Raw genomic sequence first — 24,584 nt, 5'->3', positions numbered from 1 at the left:
TTTTTTAAATTTTTAGATTTTTTGTAAATTAGATTGTAGACTCAATGATAAATACATGTCTGACCATTGGAACGAACCAAAAAAACTAGAAAATCACATTCATGACAATTTATGGTGATTTTATTTCCGTTAGACCTTTTCCTACATTGACGCTGATGCATTAAAGAGGAGGGGCTCCCCTGTTCCATGATGACGGCTCTATTGACGCATTCGTTCCAATGAACTGCCGTAGCCAAGGCGACATCTAGTGTATATATCTATGTTATAACAAAAGCACACAAGGCAACTTACCCTGCGTTCTATCATTGTCAACGAACCGACTCGGCCCTCGGATATGACGTCACTTCCACACTTCAAGCGTTCTGGTATGTTTTGTGCGTCCGAGTCGAAAAAAAACCCTGGACGCCACCCAGAAAGCTGTTGCTATTGTAGCACTGGCCGAGTACCAGGCGCTTATCAAAACGCAGCCATTTGAACTTCTAAAATTTTCACTTTATTTAATGTTTTAGTTTATCTTCAGTTAGCAACGCTAGCCAGGCTAGTAACACCCTTTTGAAACAAGGCTTCATTCAATATTGCACTCACAACAAGGCCGATTCCCATACCCACAGGCAGTGATTTGGACGCAGTAAGGTATTGCAGTAATACGAGTGATTAAAATCGTCATTTAAACAAAATTAATCCACCACTTCTTGATTTGATCGTTTTTCGGAAATTTAAATAAGGACACCGATCTGTTTTGTACGTGATCGCATCCAGGTAGTACGGATTTCCGTGACGAAGTAACTCGCGATTAAGCGGTAAACTGATGTAACTGTACTCTATTTCTATTGTTAGGGGAGGGGCTAGCCTCGGTGGCTCCAGTGTGTCATCAAGTAGGGGCGTGTCCAGGAGCTCAGGGGCTCCAGTGCGTCATCGTGCCCCTGTTCTAGCCGCGCCCAAAAAATCTGGAACACAGCAATGGTGAAAAACTGTTTAACCGTCTAACTCCACAATTCAGTATTTCACAGTTCAGTCTTTGTAAAGTTTTAGCAATATATTTCTAACATTTATAATGTGTTTAGATTTTTTTTTTGGAATTGCCATTACAGGTACTGTTCACCTAAAAATAAAAAATCTGTATGCCTCCTTTTTACTTTTTTTGTTACTTTAAAACACAAAAGAATATCTGATTGTTAATTCAATACAATGGCATCGTGATTAACCTCTTATGCTTAAGGCACCCAAGAATGTCAGCAAACAACTACATGCAGCTCACTGGTCAGTCAAGTGCTCCTGTTTTGGTAAACAAAAAAAATTATATTAAAGTCAAGAAATGTTTTACACCAATTTATGGTATACATGGTAAAAACCTATTAAAAAGTAATAATAATAATAATACAGATAATATTTTAAGAAATCTGCAAAACAGAAAAACAACCCTATATGTAAGCAGTGTTACAGCTTTTAGTTTTATTTGAGCACAAGGAAATTAAATGTGTGTTTGGTGTGCAGCTGCACATTTCTGCCACATACTGGACGTAACTGTGAAGCTGGTGCACAGGATGATGATGATGATGACTATGATGACTGAATTTTTGTGAGAATAAATAAATAAAATGAACAAAGAAAATTTGGGGGAGTACAGTTCCTTTTAGGGACTGTTCAAACTAGATGCATTCGTGCATCTGTCTGGCTGTTGTTCATTGTTTTTCTTTGTAAACATGCACTAAGCGGACGCTGTAACCATTGCAACGAATCTCACTTATTTTTTCAAAGTCCTGCCGTGAGCGCCACGTTTTGAGAAGTTAAAAGAAGTTCGTCTTGATTCTGTTCCATTCCACTGAGTCTCAAACACTCAGAGAAAAAGCTACAAAAGCTGTCACTGGGACAGGACCCTTTAAAAGGGTTAAAATATGTACCATTTAGTACACTAATTTGTACACTTTTGGTACCAATATGTACCTTTGAGGGACCAATATGCACTCTTTAGGTACAAAGGTGTTCCTTTTGAAAAGGTACAGCCACAGTAACAGCTTTTGTACCTTTTTTTCTGAGAGTGAAATGTAATGCTTGTGCCACAAGAAAAAACAGAGACATGTTGTGACAGTCAAAGATGTCACTCTAGAGCATGTTTAAAAATGCCGAGATGCAAGAATACTTCTGGCATGAATGGCCTGTTGCAACTTGGTGGGAGCCACTGAGTGATGGAGTGATGTGGAATTGTTTGTTCTTTTATATTCTCTCGAAGTCCTACTTCTGTTCTCTCAGTCTACTCTCTCCTCCTCTCATTATCCACCTCTCGCTATTTCTCATGCCTGCACTCCTCCTCTCTTTTCACAGTGTGTCTCTGGGGATGATGCCATTGCCGCTAGTGCCACTCTCCCTGTCGCCATGACGATGCCGCTCAGCCCCCTCTCCAGTGACGAGGAGCAGCAAAGGATGCTGGGAAACAGTCAACACCTTTTTCCAGGAGAGGAAGAGGAGGAGGAAGAGGAAATGGACGATGACGGCGTGGACCAGGAAGGCGAGGAGGAGAATGGAGAGCTGGAGTTGGATGACGAAGAGGAGGTGGATGACGAAGATGACATCAGGCGTGGACCAGGGCGTTTGAGAGGAGGCAGGGAAGAGGGGCACAGGCAAAAAGGCACAATGGCTGGACGACTCCCAGGAGACAGACCGCTACGACCTGGCAACCCGGGCCATGCGGCCAACCCTTATTCGTCCAACCCTGGACCCACCCACCAAACACCGGCGAATCAGCAGCAACAGCAGCGGAAGCTACGAGAGCGGAGCTCGAGCAACGCACCTGACGACACACACATAGCTATGATGGTCTTTCGGATTGGCATTCCTGATATCAAACAGACGGTTGGTCTCACGCACACAAACCCACACCTGTTTCCCAATTACCCACTAATACTCTGTGCAATATCCATCTTTTGGTAACCATGCCTGGTTGAGCCCACACTATACATATTAACCAGGCAGTCAGAGTGCCGCCAAACACCATTCAAAAAATCAATTAGGCGAATACCGGGAGTGATATCAGTATACAATTTTGAGGGTGGGGGGCAGGACAAAATTACACAGACTTGGGAAAGCTGTTCTCAAGTGTTCAGTGCCAGTGTGAACATCTGAAACAGTCTGGAGCATGTGTTCTGCTATGGCAGGTCAGACCTCGCTCTCTCCTCAATAGAGCCAGACGTTTTCTTGGTCAATACACATGACCTCTGCTGCACAAAAGACCTGCTACCTTATACATGTATAAAATGTGAATTGACTTTGAAATAGATTCCAGTGCGCACCAGCTGGTGGGCCACACACTCAACAAACACGTATTTAATGCTGCTTCTATCACCACAAAGCAGATGTGTCATTAGCACTTTCAATAAGTTTGTTTACATGCACTTTAAATGTTGGATTTCTGTCTGACTAAAGCAATAATTCATCTTTTTTACATGCTTAAAACCATTCCAGATTTCTCAAAAGTCGAACTAACAAACCTCCTTGATGTGATTGTAGTTCGGCTTTATAAGCACATTAGACTACAGTTTGCATATGTATATGTCAGTTCAAAAGTTTGGGGTTAGTATGAAACATTTTTTTTTGGAAGATTTTTCCTTTTTTTCACTTATTTTACGTTGTAGTAATATTACTGTTTTTACTTAAATGTAGCGTATGCAATTTCAGAGAGGCTAGCAATAGCAAGCTAGCATTGAAAGGATTAGATCTCACCCTCCCTTCAGAGCGTTTCCAAAGCCACGCCTCCTTTAAAACGCATGAACACACATAGCAGAGTCAACAAAGCATCACGAGAGACAGCGATAAATTACCTCATGTCTCAAAGCACATAACATTACAATAATAATAAATGTCAACAACGTACACAGCTCTTACTTTGAGCTACTTACTTTGGCGTTAATAGTCTTGCCATAGAAATGCATTTATCCGTGGATGTGAACAGCTCCTGGTAGAACATCTCAGGTTGTCATCTCGTAATTACGGATATGACATGGCATGAACGCAGCATAAGCTCGATGTTTTGGTTCAGGAGGAACTGTTAAAGGCGGCTGCTGTCCAAAACTCTGCATAGCCTTGCGTAACACGCTGGTGACATGTTGTATGTGTGAACAGGGTGTGCAAAGGTATGGAAATACATATGTTGACAGGCAGGTAGGACATCGTATCAGTGATTGGATGAAATCTTTTGGTGCCGAGACTGCCACAGAAGTTATAGAGTATGTAAAAATGTTTATATTTAGACCACTTCTATTACTGATTGCTATCAGGATGTGAATAGTTTCAACAAAAAGTGTTAGTAAAAAATTGCCTACCCTGCCTTTAAAATAAATCAAATAAATGCTGCCTGGGTGAGAGAGAGACTTCTGCCAAAAACATCTTACCCATCATCACAAACTTTTGAACAGTAATGGTACTTAGTGGCTCAGTGATCCAACTGAACTCAGTTCAGTTACATTCAGGTTGGTTTCATCAGAACTGATTCACTGATTCACCACTGACAGTTTTGATCACTTTTGATAACTGCTCACTTTAGTTATTCAGGACTCATTAAAGTCAGGACGAGTTTCAAATAAATCACTGACTTGTCCAATTACTTTGAACTCTGAAACTATATTATATTTTTACATCTCTTTATATGGTATATGGTTTTACAGGATTCTGATAGCTCAGGAATTTATATTTAAATATGGGCTGACGCTGACTGGATCTGCTGAAATCCCCCCCCAGTGGACACTCGTACAGCGTGTGTCTGTGTGTGTGTGTGTGTGTGTGTGTGTGTGAGAGTAGTTTTGATCCAAACGTGTCCTCCATGCAGAAGTGCGAATGTCAGCAAAATTATGTTTTTCCCAGATAAAGGAGAGGGAGAGGGAGAGAGAGAGAGAGAGAGAGAGAGAGAGAGAGAGAGAGAGAGAGAGAGAGAGAGAGAGAGAGAGAGAGAGAGAGAGAGAGGAAAAAAGAATAAAAGAACAAGGGAAAGTATAGGTAAATGGACTCTAGTCAAACATCAAATAATAAAACCCTGCCCAACAAAAATCCTGTTAACAATTGTATGTCTTTCAAATGGAAACAGACTCAATGTGACTGTTTTAGATGGAGAGAAAGAGAGGGGAAAAAGATCTTGGTTTAAAGTATCCCAATGAAAAGGTTCAAGTGAAGCTCTTTTTTTACAAGACTGATTAAGAGGTTCAGTGATTTGAGGAATGAAATCACTGCTGTAAACCGTTTATTGTATTTTACAAATTAAAGCAGGCACTTTTAATTAAAGTCACTGTGGACCTATTTGCCAAGAGGGATGCAAACAATGACTCTGCTCCCTCCCAGACCAGAAATACATGACAGCATCTAGGATGTTTATAGTTGTGCTTCACTCCTTTGTAAACGCACGCTGGGTCAGGCCAATGAGGGTCTTCTGATCAGCGGGTGAAGGGCTCTGCGTGTTACAAGTCTTTCCTTCTCCGCAACATTCAAGATTAAATGAAATACATTTTTTCATATGTATTGACTCGTTATTTCATCTAACTCCATAAATGAAAAGGGTCTTACTGATATCTGGGTATCATTAAGTGAAAAAATATTTGATTATTCTTTTTAAATGTTTTACCCGTTCAGATCAGGAAGTTATGCCGCTCAGAGGTCCTCGCATCTTCTGCGGGTCTCATGTTCACAATCTCGCCAGTTTTTGGACACCAAAATAGAGGTTTTTGACTAATATCTCAGACGGTCGGATTCACCCTTACACAATCAAAGATACTTTTTCTTTTTAGTCCCCTTGAATTGCATACACTTGAACTTAATTCAATCGTTTTACTTTAGTAGAGGTTTTGGCCCTATTATAGGCATGAGTTGACCAACTATACTTCCCTATAATAGTTTGGATTGATTTACTGCCCGTGATTTCTCACGTACACTTATCTAAAGTAACATTAAATTAAGACAGAGGTAGAATAGACATACCCAAATTTAGGTTGGTCAAGCAGCGAGTTTGTTGCCCTAAACGGAAAACCCCATCTCTGCAAAACAAGTACACTTGAACTATAGTGCCAAAGTATTAGCCGTCGCCAATCTGACGCAAACTTGCGGGAGCATACGAATCCAGTTAATCTACTTGGGAGAACAAATTTAGAATCAGAATAAAATCAAACTTTTAGCTTTTCATTATGGTTGGGAAAATGAGACCATTTTACCAGGCGCAATGAGACACTTTAAATGATACCAAACATGTATAGTTACTTTTTTGTACACATTTAACATTTCATGGGTTTTCAGTGAGTTTCAGGTGAGCAGGAGAAGGGAGAGATTGTCCAAGTGAGGTGTGAGGTGTGAGTTGCACTGTGTGCTGCGTCTCGGTTGCTGCTGTTATACATCATTATGCAAGGGAGGGTTCAAATGTTAATTCTCAGGAGAGCCTTTTGCTTCCACGAGGGGTAGCCCCGACTTTCTGGCACCCACTTTACACCTTCGAATGTCAATAATGAGGTTTACTGTTCTATAATGCTCCACAGCCCGCCCTATAACTGTGGGAAGTTGTAAAAGATTAATGATTCATGAATAATATGATTATGCATGATAATTTAATTAAAAATGTTGGTAGACATGGACCCAGAGTGTTCAAATTGAAGGCAGCTTTGCCTCTAAACAGCCCAGTCGACCAATGACTCACATAACGTTTTTATAACTCGCTATTTGGCACTAATATAATTTGGCACCATAATATAACCAGTGTTATTTTAGAATTATTTATATACTAACATAGTTTTTATTATTTTGAATGAGATTATTTTTAGTAATTTTATTTTGTACTTTTGCCATTCTATCGGGGGTTTTTAAAGTTTTTTTTTAAGTTTCTATAGTTTTAATTTAGATTTATTTCCTTTTTAGTTTGTTTTATTTCATGTAGTAATTTTATTACTTCAGCTTAAACTTATTTCAATTATTTTTTGTCATTTTATAAATTTTTTATTAGTGTTTTTTTTTTTTTAAATATTTCTGTAGACAGTTTTAATTAATTCGGTTTTTTTCCAGTTAGTAATTTTAGTACTCCAACTTATTTCAGTTGGCAACTAACTTATTTCAGTTAGTTGCCAAGGCAACATTTAATATGTAATATCTAACGTTTGTTTAATTCTATTTCAGCTTTATTTCAATCAACAAAAGTGTTTTTTTAATAGTTTTAGTTAATGACAACAACACTAATGATGCAGAATTAATGATTGTGAGCTTTAGACATAACCAAGCAAATATTTAGAGACTTTCTTGGTAGATTAATAATTTAAGTAATGCTTTTTCTAGAAAAATAAAAACAATCTGGCGAAATTTCTTTGTTTAAATCACTCAGTCGGACAGGATTTTAATCTTGCAACTAACTGCCAAACCACAAGCACCGGATTGTGGGATATCTGCATTTAAATATTGACCATATGGAGGCATTTTAGTAGACTGGATGTTAAGCAAATATTAGATTTGGACGTGCCTAAGGCAGTATATTTAAGGTTTCTGACAGCCTTTCTCTGTCTTTCCCTTTTTGTTTAGTTTTTGGAACAACTGAACAGTATCTGCTTTGCTCCCCCCCCCCCTTCCCCCCTCTCCTATTGTGGGATTGAAGAATTAATGTAGAATCAATGTTTGTGAGGGGGAAGTTTGTGTGCGAGTGGAAGAGAGAGACAATGAGTGGTTATTTCTTTGTTCCAGTTATCCAAAGCTGCATATTTAGTCCAGCAAGCCACTAGCAAATTGTAATTAGTATAAGATTGGTAGATAGATGAAACAGGATGACAGTGAAACACCTGGAGGTGATCTGAGCTGGATCGAAACACTCTGCCAAACTCTGTTTCTTGTGATTTTCAGCCCATCTTCAACACCTGCCTGTGCAAAAATGATATAATGACTCAAATGCTGCAATATAGCAATGCATTCATGGTGCTTTAGGTTATAGTATTAAAACAGCTTTTAACATAATTTCATCTATTGTAATTTGAAATAAAGTATCTTGATTTGAGTTCTCCCTATCTATTTTCTGTGTGCATGCTATTGATGTTCTTCTGAACAATTCAGCCATGCATATGTTTACATTTTTTTTATTTTATTTTACCTATTCATTTTTAATCAAATTGGATCTTCCAGTGGAATGAAAGACTTCTGTTCTTAAACCCTAACCCCTTTCTTACAATCGACCGCAAGCTCGCAATCAGATCAGCCTTCAACCAATCAACAACCAACAATAGAACCAAGTTACCAACCTACTTTTTCTTTTTTTTGAAAATTCGTTTCACTCTGATGCGTCACATATGGAAGAAAAGATCTGTTGCTACTTACGTTATACTGCGACTTTAAATAATTTGTTATTTATTCTCTGTATTCATTAAAGAAGGATATCTTTCAGATTCTGTTTCATGTCTTTCTCTCCTATGTCTTCCTGATTTCTGTTTTGCCTCAAACCATGTTCTTTTGAGTCTCTCTCTCTCTCTCTCTCTCTCTCTCTCTCTCTCTCTCTCTCTCTCTCTCTCTCTCTCTCTCTCTCTCTCTCTCTCTCTCTCTCTCTCTTTCTCTCGGTTTCCTCTGTGTGGAGTAATATGTCTGTATAATCCCAGTACATTAGGCCTGCTCTACATACCAGCTAATTCACCCTCAATAAACTGCAATTGCTTGTTAATTGTGGTTTAATGAGTTCAGGGAGAGACACGAGGTGCACAAACACAACCGAGCAAATGGAATGCCCACTCACCCTGTAATACACTAAACGCTTTTGGACACAGATTTTACAACGGACATCAAAACAGTTTATCGTTCAAAATGTCCTTGAAATCAAATATTGAAATGTATTAATATTACCACAAACAAAGGAGCTGCAAGCAAAATGATTAACATGACTGAATAGGAAATCTGTATATGTGACTTTATTTACTGGAACAGCTGTGTTGGCAGTGTGGGGCGCTGAACCCTGAGGGGCTTCAGGGCAGTAACAGAGCAAGCCTGCATCTCACATTCATTAACCACAGAGTCTGCCTGAAGGTCTATGAACTAGTGATCACTGAGAGTTGGGAGCAACAGCAAAGAAGTAAAGATGGATTGGAGGGAGAAAGAGAGTGAGCTGGATGGAAAGAGGATAGGAAAGAAGTCAGGGAGGGAAAATATTACTAAACTGCGAAATAAATCTCTCAGTATTTTGTGTATCATAACATCTTTAAAACAAAATACATCTATTGTACTTGATAACCAAACTTCCATAAAATAATACGACTTGTTTTTAGAGAATTCACTACTATTCCGAAATTTGAGGTCACTCAGATTTCTTGGATTTTTTAAAAAGAGGTCTCCTATACTGACTATGAGACTGCATGTATAACAGTAAAAATATATTTTAAAATATAATTTATTCCTCTGATGGCAAAGCTGAATTTTCAGCATCATTACTCCAGTCTTCAGTGTCACATGATCCTTCAGAAATTATTATAATATGATTATTTGATACTCAAGATAATAACATTTCTTCTTCTTATTATTATTATCAATGTTCAAAACAGTTGTGATTTAATGTATATCTTAAATTAAATTTGTTTGTATTACTCCATTGGCTTTACTTTAAAGGGTTTAAAAATGTAATTTCTGTCATTAATTTGTGTCGTTCCGTAAGACCTTAGTTCATCGTCAGAACACAAATTAAGATTTTTTGATGAAATCCGAGAGCTTTCTGATTCCCACAACAACGTAACGACCACTTTCAATTTTACATTTTTCGACTTTATTACTACGCTGTTTACATAAACACAGTGCAACGCTTCCGGGTTCTACGTCAGAACGCCGATGCCAATTGGCCGACGCTTTTCACGTGAGCACCATGACACAGGCGTGTAATGCTGATGCAGGAGCCGGCCAATACAAAGCCGGCATTCTGACGTGGAACCCGGAAGTGCTGCACTGTGTTTATATCTGAACAGCGAAGAAATTCTCAAAAAAAGTCGTTATTTTTTCAAGAGAGATAGAGGAGGAGGAGGAGGCAGTGAAGGTTATTTCCCTATAGGTCTCATTAAAGACTACTAATCCTCCCTGCTCTTGCCCTGCAGAAATGGGCCTGAGGGAGCCGACGAAATAAGAGCGAGAGAGAGACACACATGGAGGGTTACATCAAACAATGTACCAGTCAAACATGAGTAAACACTTTAGTAATAGAGTCATTCCGTGTCAAGTCAACCAAATTTTGGAAACTTCCCTGCTCAAATTTTTGATTTTGTTAATATTTTTTAAACATAAATAGTTAAAACAATAAATATTTATGTTTAATATTAAATATTTATATTTTTATATAATAAAAACATAAATAGTGATGAAAGCCGAAGTATTAAAATTCATGGATGTATATTTACAGAGTAATCCATTATTTTGTAGAGGGCGGGTCAAACCGACAATTTCACCAAATTTGGAGATTTGGAGCCAATTTACAGGGGGGTAAAAATGACAGCATCATTATTTTATTTTTACACAGAGAGATTGGTTGGTCTATTAGTAAATCTGTTGACTTTAACATTCTTTGTTTCATTATATGCCAACGGTGACAGTTCAAAATGTAGCTCAAGAAATATTCAAGATATTTTAATATCCTTTAATATTTTAATATTTAATTTATCCTTTAATATTCTGGTTCTTAACAAACTATTCTTTTAGTATCTTCATTTTAAAGGCCCTGGACGGTTCAATACCAGAGATATGGAGATCTTTAATGCGGCTCCGTGAGTAAATTGGTCAGGTGTACACATTTTCAGGGGTCAAAAACCAAATGTGGGTCACTGTGCATACAGCTGATCCTTTTTCTTCTTAATATCTGAACAACCAAATAATGTTGAAACCTGAAATGTATCTTGTGTGTTTTTTTTTTATCAATGCAGTTGCATTGAACATGCCTTTTTGAGTACCATAAATATTGTTTTTCCGAAGTGTAATTGCCTGGTACTCAAAAAGTATTCAAGATATCTTAATATCCTTCTAGATACTCATTCTTAATAAACTTTCCTTTTGAAATCTTAATTTTCAAGGCCCTATATTGTTCAGTGCCATAGATACGGGGATCTCAAAGCAGCTCCATGTTCAAATTCTTGAGTTTTACCCATTTTCGAAAACAAAATGTGGTTCACTTTGCGCACAGATAATACTTATTGCATTTAAATGGAATGTCTGAAGAATAAATAACATGAAATGTATCTTTTTTCCCTCTATCACATAATCTCTGAGTACCAAAAATCCACTGAAAATGGTTGAGGCACATTAACTTGCTCTCAAAAGTGTATTTATAAGAATCTATATTTGAATCAGTTTTAGGGATATTTGGAAGATGGGATTTTGTTCGTTTTAACAGCATCTGAAGCTGCCCAGCTTCTAAAAAATGTGCAGTTTCGTAACTACGTTACCACATTGACATCCCAATATCTCTGGGATTGCACCATATAGGGCCTTAAAAATTAAGATTCCAAAAGAAAAGAACAAGAATCTAAAATGACATTAAGATATCTTTAACACTTTTTGAATTAAATACATGTACACTTTAGAAAATGTTTGTTTTTGGCACTTAGAGAGGTATGTTGTATTCAATTGTTTTGATAGAGGGAAACCAGATACATTTCTAGTTTCAGTGTTAATTGTTCTTCAGACATTCTTCTTTAAACAAAATAACTATAAGCTGTTTAAAAAGTTACCTATTTGGTTCTTGGCAATTAAAAATTTATAAAATTCAACTATTTGAACATGGAGCTGCTTTGATATCCCCATACCGATGGCACTGAACAATATAGGGCCTTGAAAATGAAGATTCCAAAAGAAAAGTTCATTAAGAATGAGAATCTAGAAAGATATTTATACTTTTAGAGTTACAGGGATGAAAACTTTAGAAAAAGAATATGTATGGCACTCAAGACAGGTATGTTCTATGCAATTGAGCTGATAGAAAAAAATTAGATACATTTATAGTTTTAACATTTTGTTCTTCAGATATTCCTCTTTAAAAGAAAAGTATAATTTGTATGCAAAGTGACCCACATTTGGTTTTTGACCACTGAAAATGTGTACAATTGACCAATTTACTCACAGAGCCACATTAAGATCTCATTAATATGAGATTGAACCATCGAGGGCCGTCACAAGTGCTTTTTGTCATTTTTGGAACTGTCACTGTTGGTATATAATGACACAAAGTTAAAAATAAAACTCTGTGTTAAAATAAAATAATAATGCTGCCATCTTTCTAAAGTCATTTTTACACTCCTCTAATTTGTATCAATCTCTGGTGAAAATTGTAATTTTGACCCCCCTCTACAAAATAATGGATTACTCAGAAAATATACATCTGAGACATTTAATATTTTGTCTTTCATCACTATTTATGTTTGTCTTTCTACAGAAAAAAATATTGACAAAATAAAACATTTGAGCCAGGGACCTCTGGTTGATTTGACATGGAATGAGCCAGTGACATCATGTAACATTTACATGAGACCGTTTCAGATTACAGCAATGGTTTCCTTCTTTATTATTGGGGATAGTTACTTTTATGAGCATATTTTCATGATAATATTGAAATGGTCTCTCCATGATTAGCTCAGTTACTTGTATCACAATTGCAACAAACAAAAAAAGTCAAAAATGATAAGTTTCCATATATCTTTACTGAATGTCACTGATTTTGAGATGTCGTTCAGAGCTTTCCAGCCTTTTTTGAGTTTTCAGAAGTTTCTTGTTGCAACAAGACAGCAACCTAAAGCACAGGAGTATATCAACAACAGAATGACTTCAAGAGGCCCAGTCCTGACCTCAACTCAACTGAGATGCTTTGAAACGAGTATAGGAGTGTGATTCACTCATGACATCCCAAGATTATTGCAGAGTTGAAGCAGTTTTGTAAAGCAGAATAGTGCAGAATTCCTCTTGACCTCCTGCGAGTCTGATCCGCAATTACAGGAAATGTTCGGTGGAGGTTATTGCTGGCAAAGGATTCGACCGGAATTGTTATTATTAAATCCTATTAAATCTATTCTTACTTTTTTTTCACCCTGCACTGTGAATGAATTTGTTTGTCATGCACAACAACCATTATGTGTTATAGCAGCAAATGTTGGCACTTTTCTCTTTTGTATATTATATGCATTCTGTAGGGATCTTAGCCCCCTGAATCACTAATGCAGTTTGAATCAGGCTAAGGACATAATGTGGAACAACTAAATGCGATTATGTGCATTTTTTTGTAAGGGTCACGTTAGCAAATCTGTCCTAACATGAGCATATTCTTGCCTGATTGTTATTTGATAAAGACTCATTTGTCACTCTGACAGTCAAAATTGCACAAAATATTATTTTCTTCATGTATGTAAAGTATATGTGCAATTTCTTTCCTCCTGAGGGTGCTGTACATACAGTAATAGAGATGCTGTTAAAAAAAGAGGCGCGTTAAAAATATTTTTACATCATTGCACATGAAATATCAAAGATTTGTTCCCATTAACTTGGTACATTTAAATAGATTATGAGGACCCGTCTCAAAGTCATTGGAGCAGAACAGTTTTCACTATTAAACGAACTATGAAGCATTTTTGATATTTTAACTTTAACTAAATGTTGTACATCTTGAAACCAAGCTTAATGAGATATAAAACAAGTATGTAAAAGGCAAAAGAGGGAAACGGAATCTTTATCAACAAACCCTTTAGACCAGGAGATGCAAGCAAGGACATTTAGGTACTTTTTATTTAATTAAATAATCTGTTTAGAACCTTTATTTATAAATTGTTTCTCAACACAGGATGTCACGCTTATTGCCAGTGGAAAAAAGAGGACAGTATTATGAAGAAGGCTGTGGTTTGGATCTGAAAATAATGGCTCTTAGACTAACGCTAAATTACTATAATTATATATCATTATAATAAATCATTTTCCAGGTTGATTATCATCATTCCAACAAAATTATTCACAAGGGTACAAATGAAGTCCCATGTGCATCTGTGTTGTGTGCCTTTTTAAAAAAAATAATTTGCATTGTGTGCGTAGTGTTAAAAGGATAGTTGGTAACACTTTAGAATACGGTTCCTTTGTTAACGAATAACCACACAGGAACAAATGATTAACAAAATATTAACAATCTAGTAACTACTATTAACTAACAAGAAATTCTGAATAACGAATTAGTAAGTAATAGCACACAGATGAAAGTGGTAGTTCACTATTAACTAATCAATAACTACTATTTTTTTAAATGTTTCCCAGAGAACTACTGTAAGATCATGGTAACTAACTAGTAATGACTCGAGTGTTACCACATACTTCTTAAGGAATTACTAATTATTTGGATTCGTATTCTAAAGTGAATATCATGGCAACTAACTGGTAATGACTCAAGTGTTACAACGCATTCTCATCCTTTGGCGTCATATGTGACGCCATATGACAAAACGGCGAAATACTACGCACATGGCACCCTTTATCGTCAATATAACACGCACTGTGATGGGTAGGTTTAGGTGTGGGGTAGGGTCTGCGTCTCATATTCACGCTAAAGGATGCCAGTCAACTTTATGACGCCTTGGGTTCGCGTGTTATATTCACGCTAAAGGGTGCCATGTGCGTAGTATTACGCCGTTTTGTCATATGGCGTCACATATGCCGCCAAAGGATGAGAACGGGCTCAGTGTTATTACATACGCCTAAAGGAATTACTAATTATTTTAAGCTTTTGAGGTTTTTGGTGAAGTTTTAAATAGTAATTCCCATAGAAGTATGTAGTAACACTTTAGTCATTGCTAGTTAGTTACCGTGATCTTCATTTTAGAATACGGATCCAAATAATTAGTAATTCCTTTAGAAGTATGTAGTAACACTAGAGTCATTACTAGTAGTTACCATGATTCTTACAGTAGTTACTAATGAAAAGCCAATCCTAAAGTGTAGAATCTTCTAATAAGATATTTGCACACACATATATGAGCTAGGACAGTGGTTCCCAACAGGGGGGTCGCTGCCCACAAGGGGGCCTCAGCGAGCTCTGTGGGGGGTCGCGTCATATTTTGAAAAGTTTGGAGCAATGAGCATTAAATAAAAGTCCTTAACTTTTTCCTGTTCAAAATTTATATAATGAGCGAGTTCATCATGAATCTATCAATCCGTGTTTTTGTCTTATCCTGAACCACTATGGTACACCTATAATAAGTGTTTACATTGGGACTATTTTACACTGGTTCGGATCGCTGCCGCTGCGGAGTAGCCCAGTACCTGCGTGACTCGTCATAGACCTACACAGAGAGAAGTAGTTCCGGCTACAATGTTTTTCCGAAAGACGCATTATTCTGTTAATAAACGCAAGTTTATTATAGCTCGCTAAAGCGCCAAAAACGTAAAAAATAAAGCCTCACATTGATAAAGCCTCACAAATAACTTGCAAGTATTGAGGCCCCAGACAGCAGTCATTTAATAATAGCCTATATTCTTTCTTTTTTTACCTACACACCAGTGGGAATATTTTTTTTGAAAATATTTTTTCAATTTTGCATTGCAGTTTTTAAATTACAACAGGCCTACTGATGTTTTTGTTATTGTATTTTCAATAATATAGGCTATTATTTGTGCATAAACATATCTGGTTATAGTAAATATACCATTTGTTTGAAAACAACATATTTTGTCATCCTTGCTGCAAGCTTACAAGAGCGATAATATCATTAAATGTGAAGGGGGGCCCTAAAATATTTTTTTGGGAAAAAGGGGGTCTCAGACCAAAAAAGGTTGGGAACCACTGAGCTAGGAGACATACATAAAAACATATTTTTTGTGAGGTAGGTTAAATAATAAAATCACTCTATATGGTATTTGGATGGCTGATGACTCAATATGTTCCAGTCGTCACCGTGACTCTAGTGATTCAATGCGAGTCCAGAGGAATGCCGGAAAATTGGCAACGGGACAAGTAAGGTCCCGACAACTGCATTTAAAAATCAATTTCTTTAAAATTATTCAGTTGATAAATAGTTCTCTAGGAGAGAGCATAGGCTAATTATTTCCCAAATCATAAGTCTGCTATGGTATTACATATTGATAAACCTTGTGTATTAGTTTACAGTAGCAGTTAAAATGTTAATGTAGTGCTAGACATTTGTCCTGCATTAGTTATTGATTAGTTTTGCATGAATTATGAAACTTTTTCAGTAGTTCTCTGGGAAGCATTAAAAAAATTGTAGTTATTGATTAGTTAATAGTGAACTGCCACTTTCACCTTTGTGCTATTACTTACTAATTTGTTAATCAGAATGTCTTGTTAGTTAATAGTAGTTACTAGATTGTTTATATTGTGTTACTCATTTGTTCCTGTGTAGTTATTCATTAACGAAGGAACCGTTTTCTAAAGTGTTACTGGATAGTTTACTCAAAAATGAAAATTCTTTCATTATTTACTAACCTTCATTTTGTTTCATTCCTGTACGGCTTTTATTATTCCATGGAAAACGCAGGAGATGTTGTGAAGATTGTTCACACTGCTTTTTTCCATTCAGTGAAAGTGGATGGGAACTATAGGGGTAAAAGTAATCCAAAGGACTTGTGCGCTATATTCTATAGACTATATGTTTGAAGCCATAGTTTTGCACATGCCATACTATATAGTAGATGAAAAACAGTATGTGACAAAAGAAGTGTCCGAATTCACAGTAGGCTACTCAAAAAAAGAGTAGGTAAAAAGTAAACAGATGACCTACTTCTTCAGGCGAGATTCTGAAGTGTGCATTTGATGAACACATTACTATCCCATGATAGCCTGGCTAATCCCATGAGGTCATGGGAGAGGATTTGTGAATGGAAGTGAAGCGACGTAACTGACGCTGGTAGGCAGAGGTGGGTAGTAACGAAGTAGGTTTATTTACTTGAGTATTTTTAAGAGTACTTTTAAGAGTAGATTTAAATGTGGGTATACTTTTACTTTAACTCGAGTACATTTCTAATGAAAAAACTGTACTTTTACTTGGTTACATTGGGTAAAGTTCCTCTCGTTACTTTATTTTAATGCAATACATGTTGTTAAATGCGTATTTTATTCCAAGCGCGCTGTATGTTTTTTTCTGGGACATGAGCGATGCTCAGTTCACAAATGAATCACTCTTTTGAGTCGATTCTGTTCAAAGACATCAAACAAGTTGGCAGATCTGTCAAAATTGGTTCGCAAATCAGTTTGAATGATTTGGTCAGTTTCCTGCACGCACTGAATTGTCTGAAGTGGTTTCACAGAGTCGTAACAGGAAGCGTTGGATGAAGTTTCCGTGGACCTACAGTCAAGTGAAAGCAAATCTGCAAATTCTTCATTTTGTTTGCCAGCAATGCGATGAAGATATTTATTAGTTGAGCATCTTCGTATACTGCCTGTGAATGAATGATTCCACAGGACGATACATTCGATTTCATTTCGTTCAGGTAATACACTTTACAACCAAACAGAATATTACGCCACAATAGCACTACTACAAAGTATGACATTACCAGTTGGACATATAGGCCCTGTCCCAATACTCTCACTGAGCCCTAAGGTCTTCCTCGAAGTGGACACTGGTTGAAAGTGCACTTAGCGGAGTAAAGTGTGCAAGGGCCGAAGCTGTGAAGAGCAGAATTGGGACAGTTTTGCACACGTCACTATCTACGTCACTTCTGTTTGTAATGAAGCCCTTATTTTCCAAGGGGGTAATCCATCAGCCGGAAACTGAAGCCTCCCTGGGGGCCGCCATTGTAGCAGACCATCACCTGCTGTTAGCATTCCATTGACTCCCATTCATTTTGGCATCACTTTGACAGCGAATAACTTTACATCTGAGGCATCCAAAGACTTAATTTGTCCATTATTTATTTCTAAAGAAACACGACAATGTATAAAAGGCTCCATTACTTTGTATCTTATATGGCCCCGTTAAAGCTGTTTTTGTAAAAATAGGCTAACGATTGCGTCATAACCACGCGACTCTGTCGCACAGTAGAGAAATTACCGTATAGACATGAGGCTCACGGGCAATCTTTTACTCTCTATGAGGAAATCGGGGGAACATAGAGGCATAAAGTCAAGGGAGAAGCCCATAGATAGAGAGTCCATAAAAGCAACGGGACAAAATAATTCAACAACGTTTTTGAGGAATTGGAAATAATTCGGTATGTGGCACAGCTACTAGAAGATTTACAACTGTCAGACAGGTTGCTCACGTCACATCTACGCTGTCAAGCTCAGTTTGAGCCTGCGCAGTCGCTCAGCTATCAGGAAGTGAGTGCTTCTAATGGGTTTCACTTTTCTCCGTTGAAATCAAGGGGGTCGCTGTGTCCATTTATTTTACTGTCTATGTTACTTTCAAATAACAAACTTGTCTGCTCATGTTATGGCCATGTTAACTTAACCCTGGCTAGAGGCATTTCTGTGCCCCGTGAAAAGCCTGTCACTCTCGATAAAAGCAGTTTGTTGCCATCAAGAAATACTTTTATTTGTATAGCGCTTTTCATAGTAGGTTACGTCAACAGCAGAGGAGAAAGGCTGCGAAATTAAAAAATACTACTTTTATTGTATCACGAAATTTAGTTTTAAAAGTTTTTCAGTTGAGAATGTAGTTGTTTAAATCTCAAATCAGTGGTTTATTTGTAAAGATAGCACCTATTTAAAAATTTGATCTGAAGTCTTCGGAGTTGTGAGATCCAGGCGATCACTGGGCGCTCAGCGCTCATATAACCCGCCTGGAACAGCCTTAACTCGGCTAGTCCTTCTGATGTTTGCCAGGCACTAAAGCGATTACCCATAAAACGTGCTTTGAACCAATCGGATTTCTTGGGTCCTAAGCTGGGACCCAATATTTCGGTGGGACCCAACACTTCACCAATCCGGCTTCCTTTTTCTTCTGAGTTTTCCCGCTGCCGACCAGTACAATATCAACCGTTTTGCTCCCCCATTGTTTAGCTCTTCGAAACGACATGACACTACAAGGATTCTGGGTATTAGCCAAGCGGCAACATCCCTGTCTCTCTCCATAGATATATACACACTTTAAAGTGTATATATCTATGGTCTCTCTCTTCAAACCAATATGGAAGTGAATTAAACTGCAATTCATCGACTGGCCGCTTGAGGCTGGCAGCAAAAGTGAGTCAAATCTGTATCTCCCCCATGTTAAAATGCCCAACTTTACAGCAGAAAAATGTTTACAGCCTGGTGTCTAAAGTGGTTTTGGTCTGAGCAAACTCGATCAAGTACGCGTAGTTTCAGCATCCAGACACCTCAACTCCACCCAAAACCCACCTTTTTACCCATTTTTGAGAGACGCGCGGTGACGGGCTGCCAAGATGGCGACGGCCGACTCCGCCCACTTTAGGCTTCAAAGAACGCTCTTCAGAAACCTACGGGTGAAGTCATGGACACTACGTCCATACTTTTTTACGGTCTATGGTCAGAGCCCATAGCAAAGTGAGGTCTGTCTGATGCGCACTTGCGAAAGGGGTGCATTAAGTGCGCTGATGATCACCCCTGGAGAACACCATTAGAGGATCGATTCGGGACACCCTACGGTCTTGCACCCCTTAGCAAGAAGTACCTACTCAAGAGAGTATGCAATTTCAGACACAGCCATCATCTTTTGATTATTCCTTTATGCATATCCTTGCATATGCAAGATGTTTCACTTTTATACAATGCCATTTGATTGATCTTGACATGGTTTGATACTCCAAATTGTTTGTGAAGTCATCCACTACACCTATGACCTCTATCGAGCAGAACCCAACCCCACCCCCCCACCAGTGCACATATAGTCCGTCAGATCACACTGAAACATGCACACCATACCATAGCGCACCAAGGGACTGCTGAGATGTTTCTATGGCAACCTGCAGCTTGCTCCACTAATGAACTGGTTGCCATGGTGATGGGGATTGGCTGTGCGCAAAGTGAGAGACTGAATAACAGAGGGAGGAAGAAATTTCACACTTCTCTGTACAAACACACACATTCAAGCGGAACATGGTAGAGAAAGCAGGAAACTGACTGCTTCAGACTTAAACCCTAAACACATGCATGGACCAATCACAGCAACTCCTCAAGGTCAGAGGATGGGATTTGATTCAAGCACCCCGCTGCAGGGTTGTTCCATTTTCACAGTTCCTGGAACAGTGCTGCTGTCCTAAAATCCACCCTGAGCAGCTTGAAGCTAACATATCCCTTAGCCTGGAGCTAGCGCTCAAGCTAGAAGGCTGCAAGGAGTTTTGGGCAATGTCATAGCAAGAACCGTGCGGAATTCCTGACATTCTTAATAATCAACTATTATGACACCTTAGCAGGCTATGAATTATAGCTATTACTACAGGCTAATTAATCAATTAGCATTGCCATTTAGCACTACCAGTGTGACCAAAGACTCAAATGAGATCTTGATGAAGCTAATGGCCAGTTGCTGCTCAGGGGTCGGCTAATCCGACAAGCACCACTGTTTCACCTGAGTGAATCACAATGTCTCCCTCTAGTGCACACTGGACAGAACTGTATTTTTTCCCCTCTTCAGGGTCAATAGGGATAAATAGGGTCCAATTTGTGTTATTATTAGTTAATGAAAAAACAAGTATATTTATTAATATGTAATAAAATGTGAAATATATCTAAATAAATACTTAATTATAATTTAAAAAATACAATACATTTGTTCAAATGGTTGGTGTCATTTTTTAAAATAAAACATTTTTTATTTTTCAAGGATGCATTAAATTGATCAAAAGTGACAGTAAATACATTAGTAAAGTTACAAAATACTTGCTGTTCTTTTGAACTTTACGTTCATCAAAGAATCCCGAAAAAAAGGATTTTCTGTATTTTCATGGTTTCCACAAAAATATTAAGCAGCACAACTGTTTTCAAGATGTGTAAAATTTCTTAAACAGCAAATCATCAATATTAGAATCATTTCTGAAGGATCATGCGACACTGAAGTCTAAATGCTGAAAATTCAGCTTTGACATCACAGGAATAAATGTAATTTTAAAATATGTTATAATGCAAAACGATTAAATTGTAATAATATTTCACAATATTACTGTCATACATCATAGAGACATCTTTCAAAAACATTAAAAAAATCAAATCAACCCCAAATTTTGAACGGTAGTGTCTAAATATAAATAAAATATATAAAAACAAATATTTAAAATTGAAATTTAATATTATTATTATATATAATATATTTATATTTTAATAAAATATAAGATTTGTATATAATAAAATGCAAATAGCTGAATCATTTTGTTTATTTAACTGTCTTTTTTCCCCCTATCTGTCTCTGTAGAAGTGTCTGAGGTTCAACCCTGATGCAACCGTATGGAAGGCGAAGCAGCAGGTGTTGTGTAGTCTAACCGAATCCCTAAGGGATGTTTTAAACTATGGCCTTTTCCAACCTGCTACTGACGGGCACGATGCCAAGTTCCTGGAGGAAGAGAGGCCGCTCCGCGAGTACCCACAATCCTTTGAGAAAGGAGTACCCTACCTGGAGGTACCCTTCCTTTTATTCTCCTCTTCATTTTAGGCATTTTTTGTTTACTTTTGTTTTTTACTCTTGTTCCATAATTGAATGTTAATGTTGGTGCTAGGAAACTGCTGCTTCAAATTGTTTGTTGCCTAGGTGATGATAATTCTTTAAGCGGCTTCTCTGGTAACTATGAATCCTAATAACCCTGATATAGTTTACTGGAGATTTGTCTTGCACTGAAAAAGATTAAAATGTTTTTTTTTTTTTTTTTAAAGCACAGGGTAATTACTATTATACAACAATAGGCAACTCAAAGTCTAATTAACTCACAAGAAGCCAAGCCCTTTTCATTTGAAGTTGATATTTTCTTTTCAATCTGATACCAATTGCTACTTACCAAGGCCTATAAATAATGACACCTCTTCCATAAATCTATTTAAAAGCCATACTTTTTAACATTTACTATGGAATATATATATATATATATATATATATATATATATATATATATGTATATATATATATATATATATATATATATATATATATATATATATATATCAAATGGATGCTTCAGTTTTAATTTATTTTAATTTTAATAATTCATTACAGAATAAGACTAGCAACTTAATTTAGGGGTTTCAACATTTCTGCTTGTTCAGTTGCAATGCTTGATACTTTGATACAGTACCTTGAGGTTGATGCAAAAGGTTATTGAGGTTATTTTAGTATTATTTATTGTAACGATTATAGATTCATATTTTGATATTCTATTTCCTTCAGTTCCTGTTTCCCTAATTAGTTTTGGTTTCCTTGGTTTCTGATCATGTTGCTGTTTGTTTCAGTGATTAATTATCATCAGCTGTAGATTATGTAGTTCCTGATTATCCCCTGCATATATACTCTCTGTTCAGTTTAGTCCTTTGTTGATTATTGTTATGTTTACTTCGATGGTTGTGTTTCCAGTATTCTCCTGAGTGTTTGTCTTTAACTCTTTCCCCGCCACTGACAGAAATTTCTTACTTTCCATGTTTTCACTGATATAAGGTAGGGGGTGCTGAGTACTGAATCTGAGTACTGAATCATGATCAAAAGACATGTAAAGAAGAAGCAAAAAAAATGATAGCATATGTTAAACGATTGCAAATGCAAAAATAACGTGATCATCAACACATGATCAAACAGCATATAAATCAAAACTGCCTAACGTTACTGAATGAAATGTCGACCCAGGACGAGCTATAGGACTATGAAGCTTTTGGGATGTTGATGGACTCGATCTACTCTATCTATGTTTTGATTATCGTTCCCATATCCTCATCTGCGAGCCAGAGACCACTACCGAGTCTGTTCACTGAGCCAGAGCCGGCTCACATCAGAGTCTCGGAGTCTACTCGCGCTACTCAGTCCTTCCCAGAGTCAGGAGCGGACCTTTTCCTTATAGATCTGTAGTCCTTGGATCCAGTTCCCTCCTGAGTCCCCACCCTCAAATCGGCGCCTTCTCTGCCAGTCCAGTCCGGCTATCTGGATGCTCTGGACCTGTCCAAAAATATTCCTCATCCGATGTTACCGCCCGTCTTCCTGGTCCCATCTCCTCCGCTGGTTACGTCCCCTGGATGCATCGGCTCCACTGGTGTTGTCCTGCTCCTCGACTCTGCCCCTACCACTAAGTCTGTGCAGCTCATTGGATTCAGCTCGGGCTTCCCGATCACCAGCACGGCAAAAGGATGCGGATTCCCTGGCTTCTCCCCAAGCCTCCAGGGCCATGTCTCCACCTCGGCCTGTCAGCCCATCGGCTCGGCAATGGCTCTGTGCTCCCTAGACTCCACTGTAATCCATCAGCCCTAAGACTCCTCTGGGTTCCCTCGTCCCTACGGCTCAGCCTCGGTCAGTTGTCGCTCTGCCTCCGCCACGGAATCTCTGGCTGCGCTTCAACCCTCCACCCCTTTGGCTCCACCAGGGTTCTCCTTCCCTCTGGCTTCCCCGTTGTCCTCCCTCCATCGTCACCCCGGTCTGCCGAGCCACCGTCTCTGCCTCAGTCTTGTTAACCAGCAGCTCCACCTTGGGCTTCCGGGCTGTAGATGTCGCCCTGGTCCGCCGGATTCTCCACGCACCCTGGCTCCACCTCCAGCCGTCAGTCTGCGGGTTCCGCCTGGGGATTCAGCCAAAGCTCCACCCTGGCTCCTCCTGCCGTCAGCTCCACCGTGGTATTTCTCGCTTCCTCCTGCTCCTCATCCCTGTCCACCACCAGCTCCACACACTCCTCCAAAGCCCCCTCCCTCCCTCCCTCCTCGCTCAAACTATGAGTTACGGCATGAGGACGCACCTTCCAGGAGGGGGGAGTACTGTCACGATTATGGACTGTTTCCCTACTCTGTTTAGTTTTTGGTTTTTCTTGGTTTCTGATTATACCCCTGTTTGTTTCTGTGATAAACTTTCATCAGCGGTATCTTATTCAGTCCCTAATTATTCCCTGCATATATACTCTCTGTTCAGTTTATGATTTTTGTCATTAAAGATTGTTCTAGTTCTAGTCTTTACAGTATTTATTATTTTTTTTAAATTAGCTTTTATTATTAGTTTTAGTCATTTCAGTACTTCAACTTTAACATATTTGTTTAAACAAGGCAACATTTATAAATGTCCAGTTTTTTAAAAAGTTTTTCATGTAATATTTATATTTTATTTCAGCTTTATTTCAATCACCTAAAACTTTTTTTAAAATAGTTTTAGTTAAAGTTACTGTTATCTGATATACACAACCTTACTATGAAAGGAAGTGTCCATAAATGAATTGTGCCATTTTCTGAACAATTTGTTTATAAAAAAAACCCCCAGAAAACTGCTGTTTAACCCTCCTTATTATACATTACTAAAAACATGTAACTGATGAAAGGCCTTGAAGTTTTTTGGGCAGCTCTCGGTTATCTTTCTTTCTCTAATTTTGATTTACTTTCACACAGTTCCGCTACAAAACCAGGGTGTACAAACAGACAAATCTAGATGAGAAACAGCTGGCCAAACTACACACTAAGGTAGGCATCTCCACAGAAATCATCTTATTCTTGGTTGCAAACAAATATATAGTGAAAA

General features: G+C 37.9%; 1 protein-coding gene across 1 annotated transcript in view; it reads left to right on the top strand.

Moving 5' to 3' along the window:
- The window catches only part of shank1 (SH3 and multiple ankyrin repeat domains 1), a 140,999-nt gene that overhangs the window by 38,784 nt on the left and 77,631 nt on the right, over positions 1-24,584 (top strand). The window contains exons 2-4 of the mRNA XM_077212665.1: positions 2,323-2,850; positions 21,312-21,515; positions 24,455-24,526. Coding sequence (XP_077068780.1) covers positions 2,374-2,850; positions 21,312-21,515; positions 24,455-24,526 — 753 coding nt within the window. The 5' untranslated portion in view covers positions 2,323-2,373. The remainder of the gene's footprint in view (positions 1-2,322; positions 2,851-21,311; positions 21,516-24,454; positions 24,527-24,584) is intronic.

This window comes from Siphateles boraxobius, unplaced genomic scaffold (assembly GCF_051911475.1).
Source record: "Siphateles boraxobius isolate OS27281-9 unplaced genomic scaffold, OSU_SipBor_1 66, whole genome shotgun sequence".
NCBI classification, from domain to species: Eukaryota; Metazoa; Chordata; class Actinopteri; order Cypriniformes; family Leuciscidae; genus Siphateles; species Siphateles boraxobius.
This window is presented reverse-complemented; position numbering and strand designations above follow the sequence as displayed.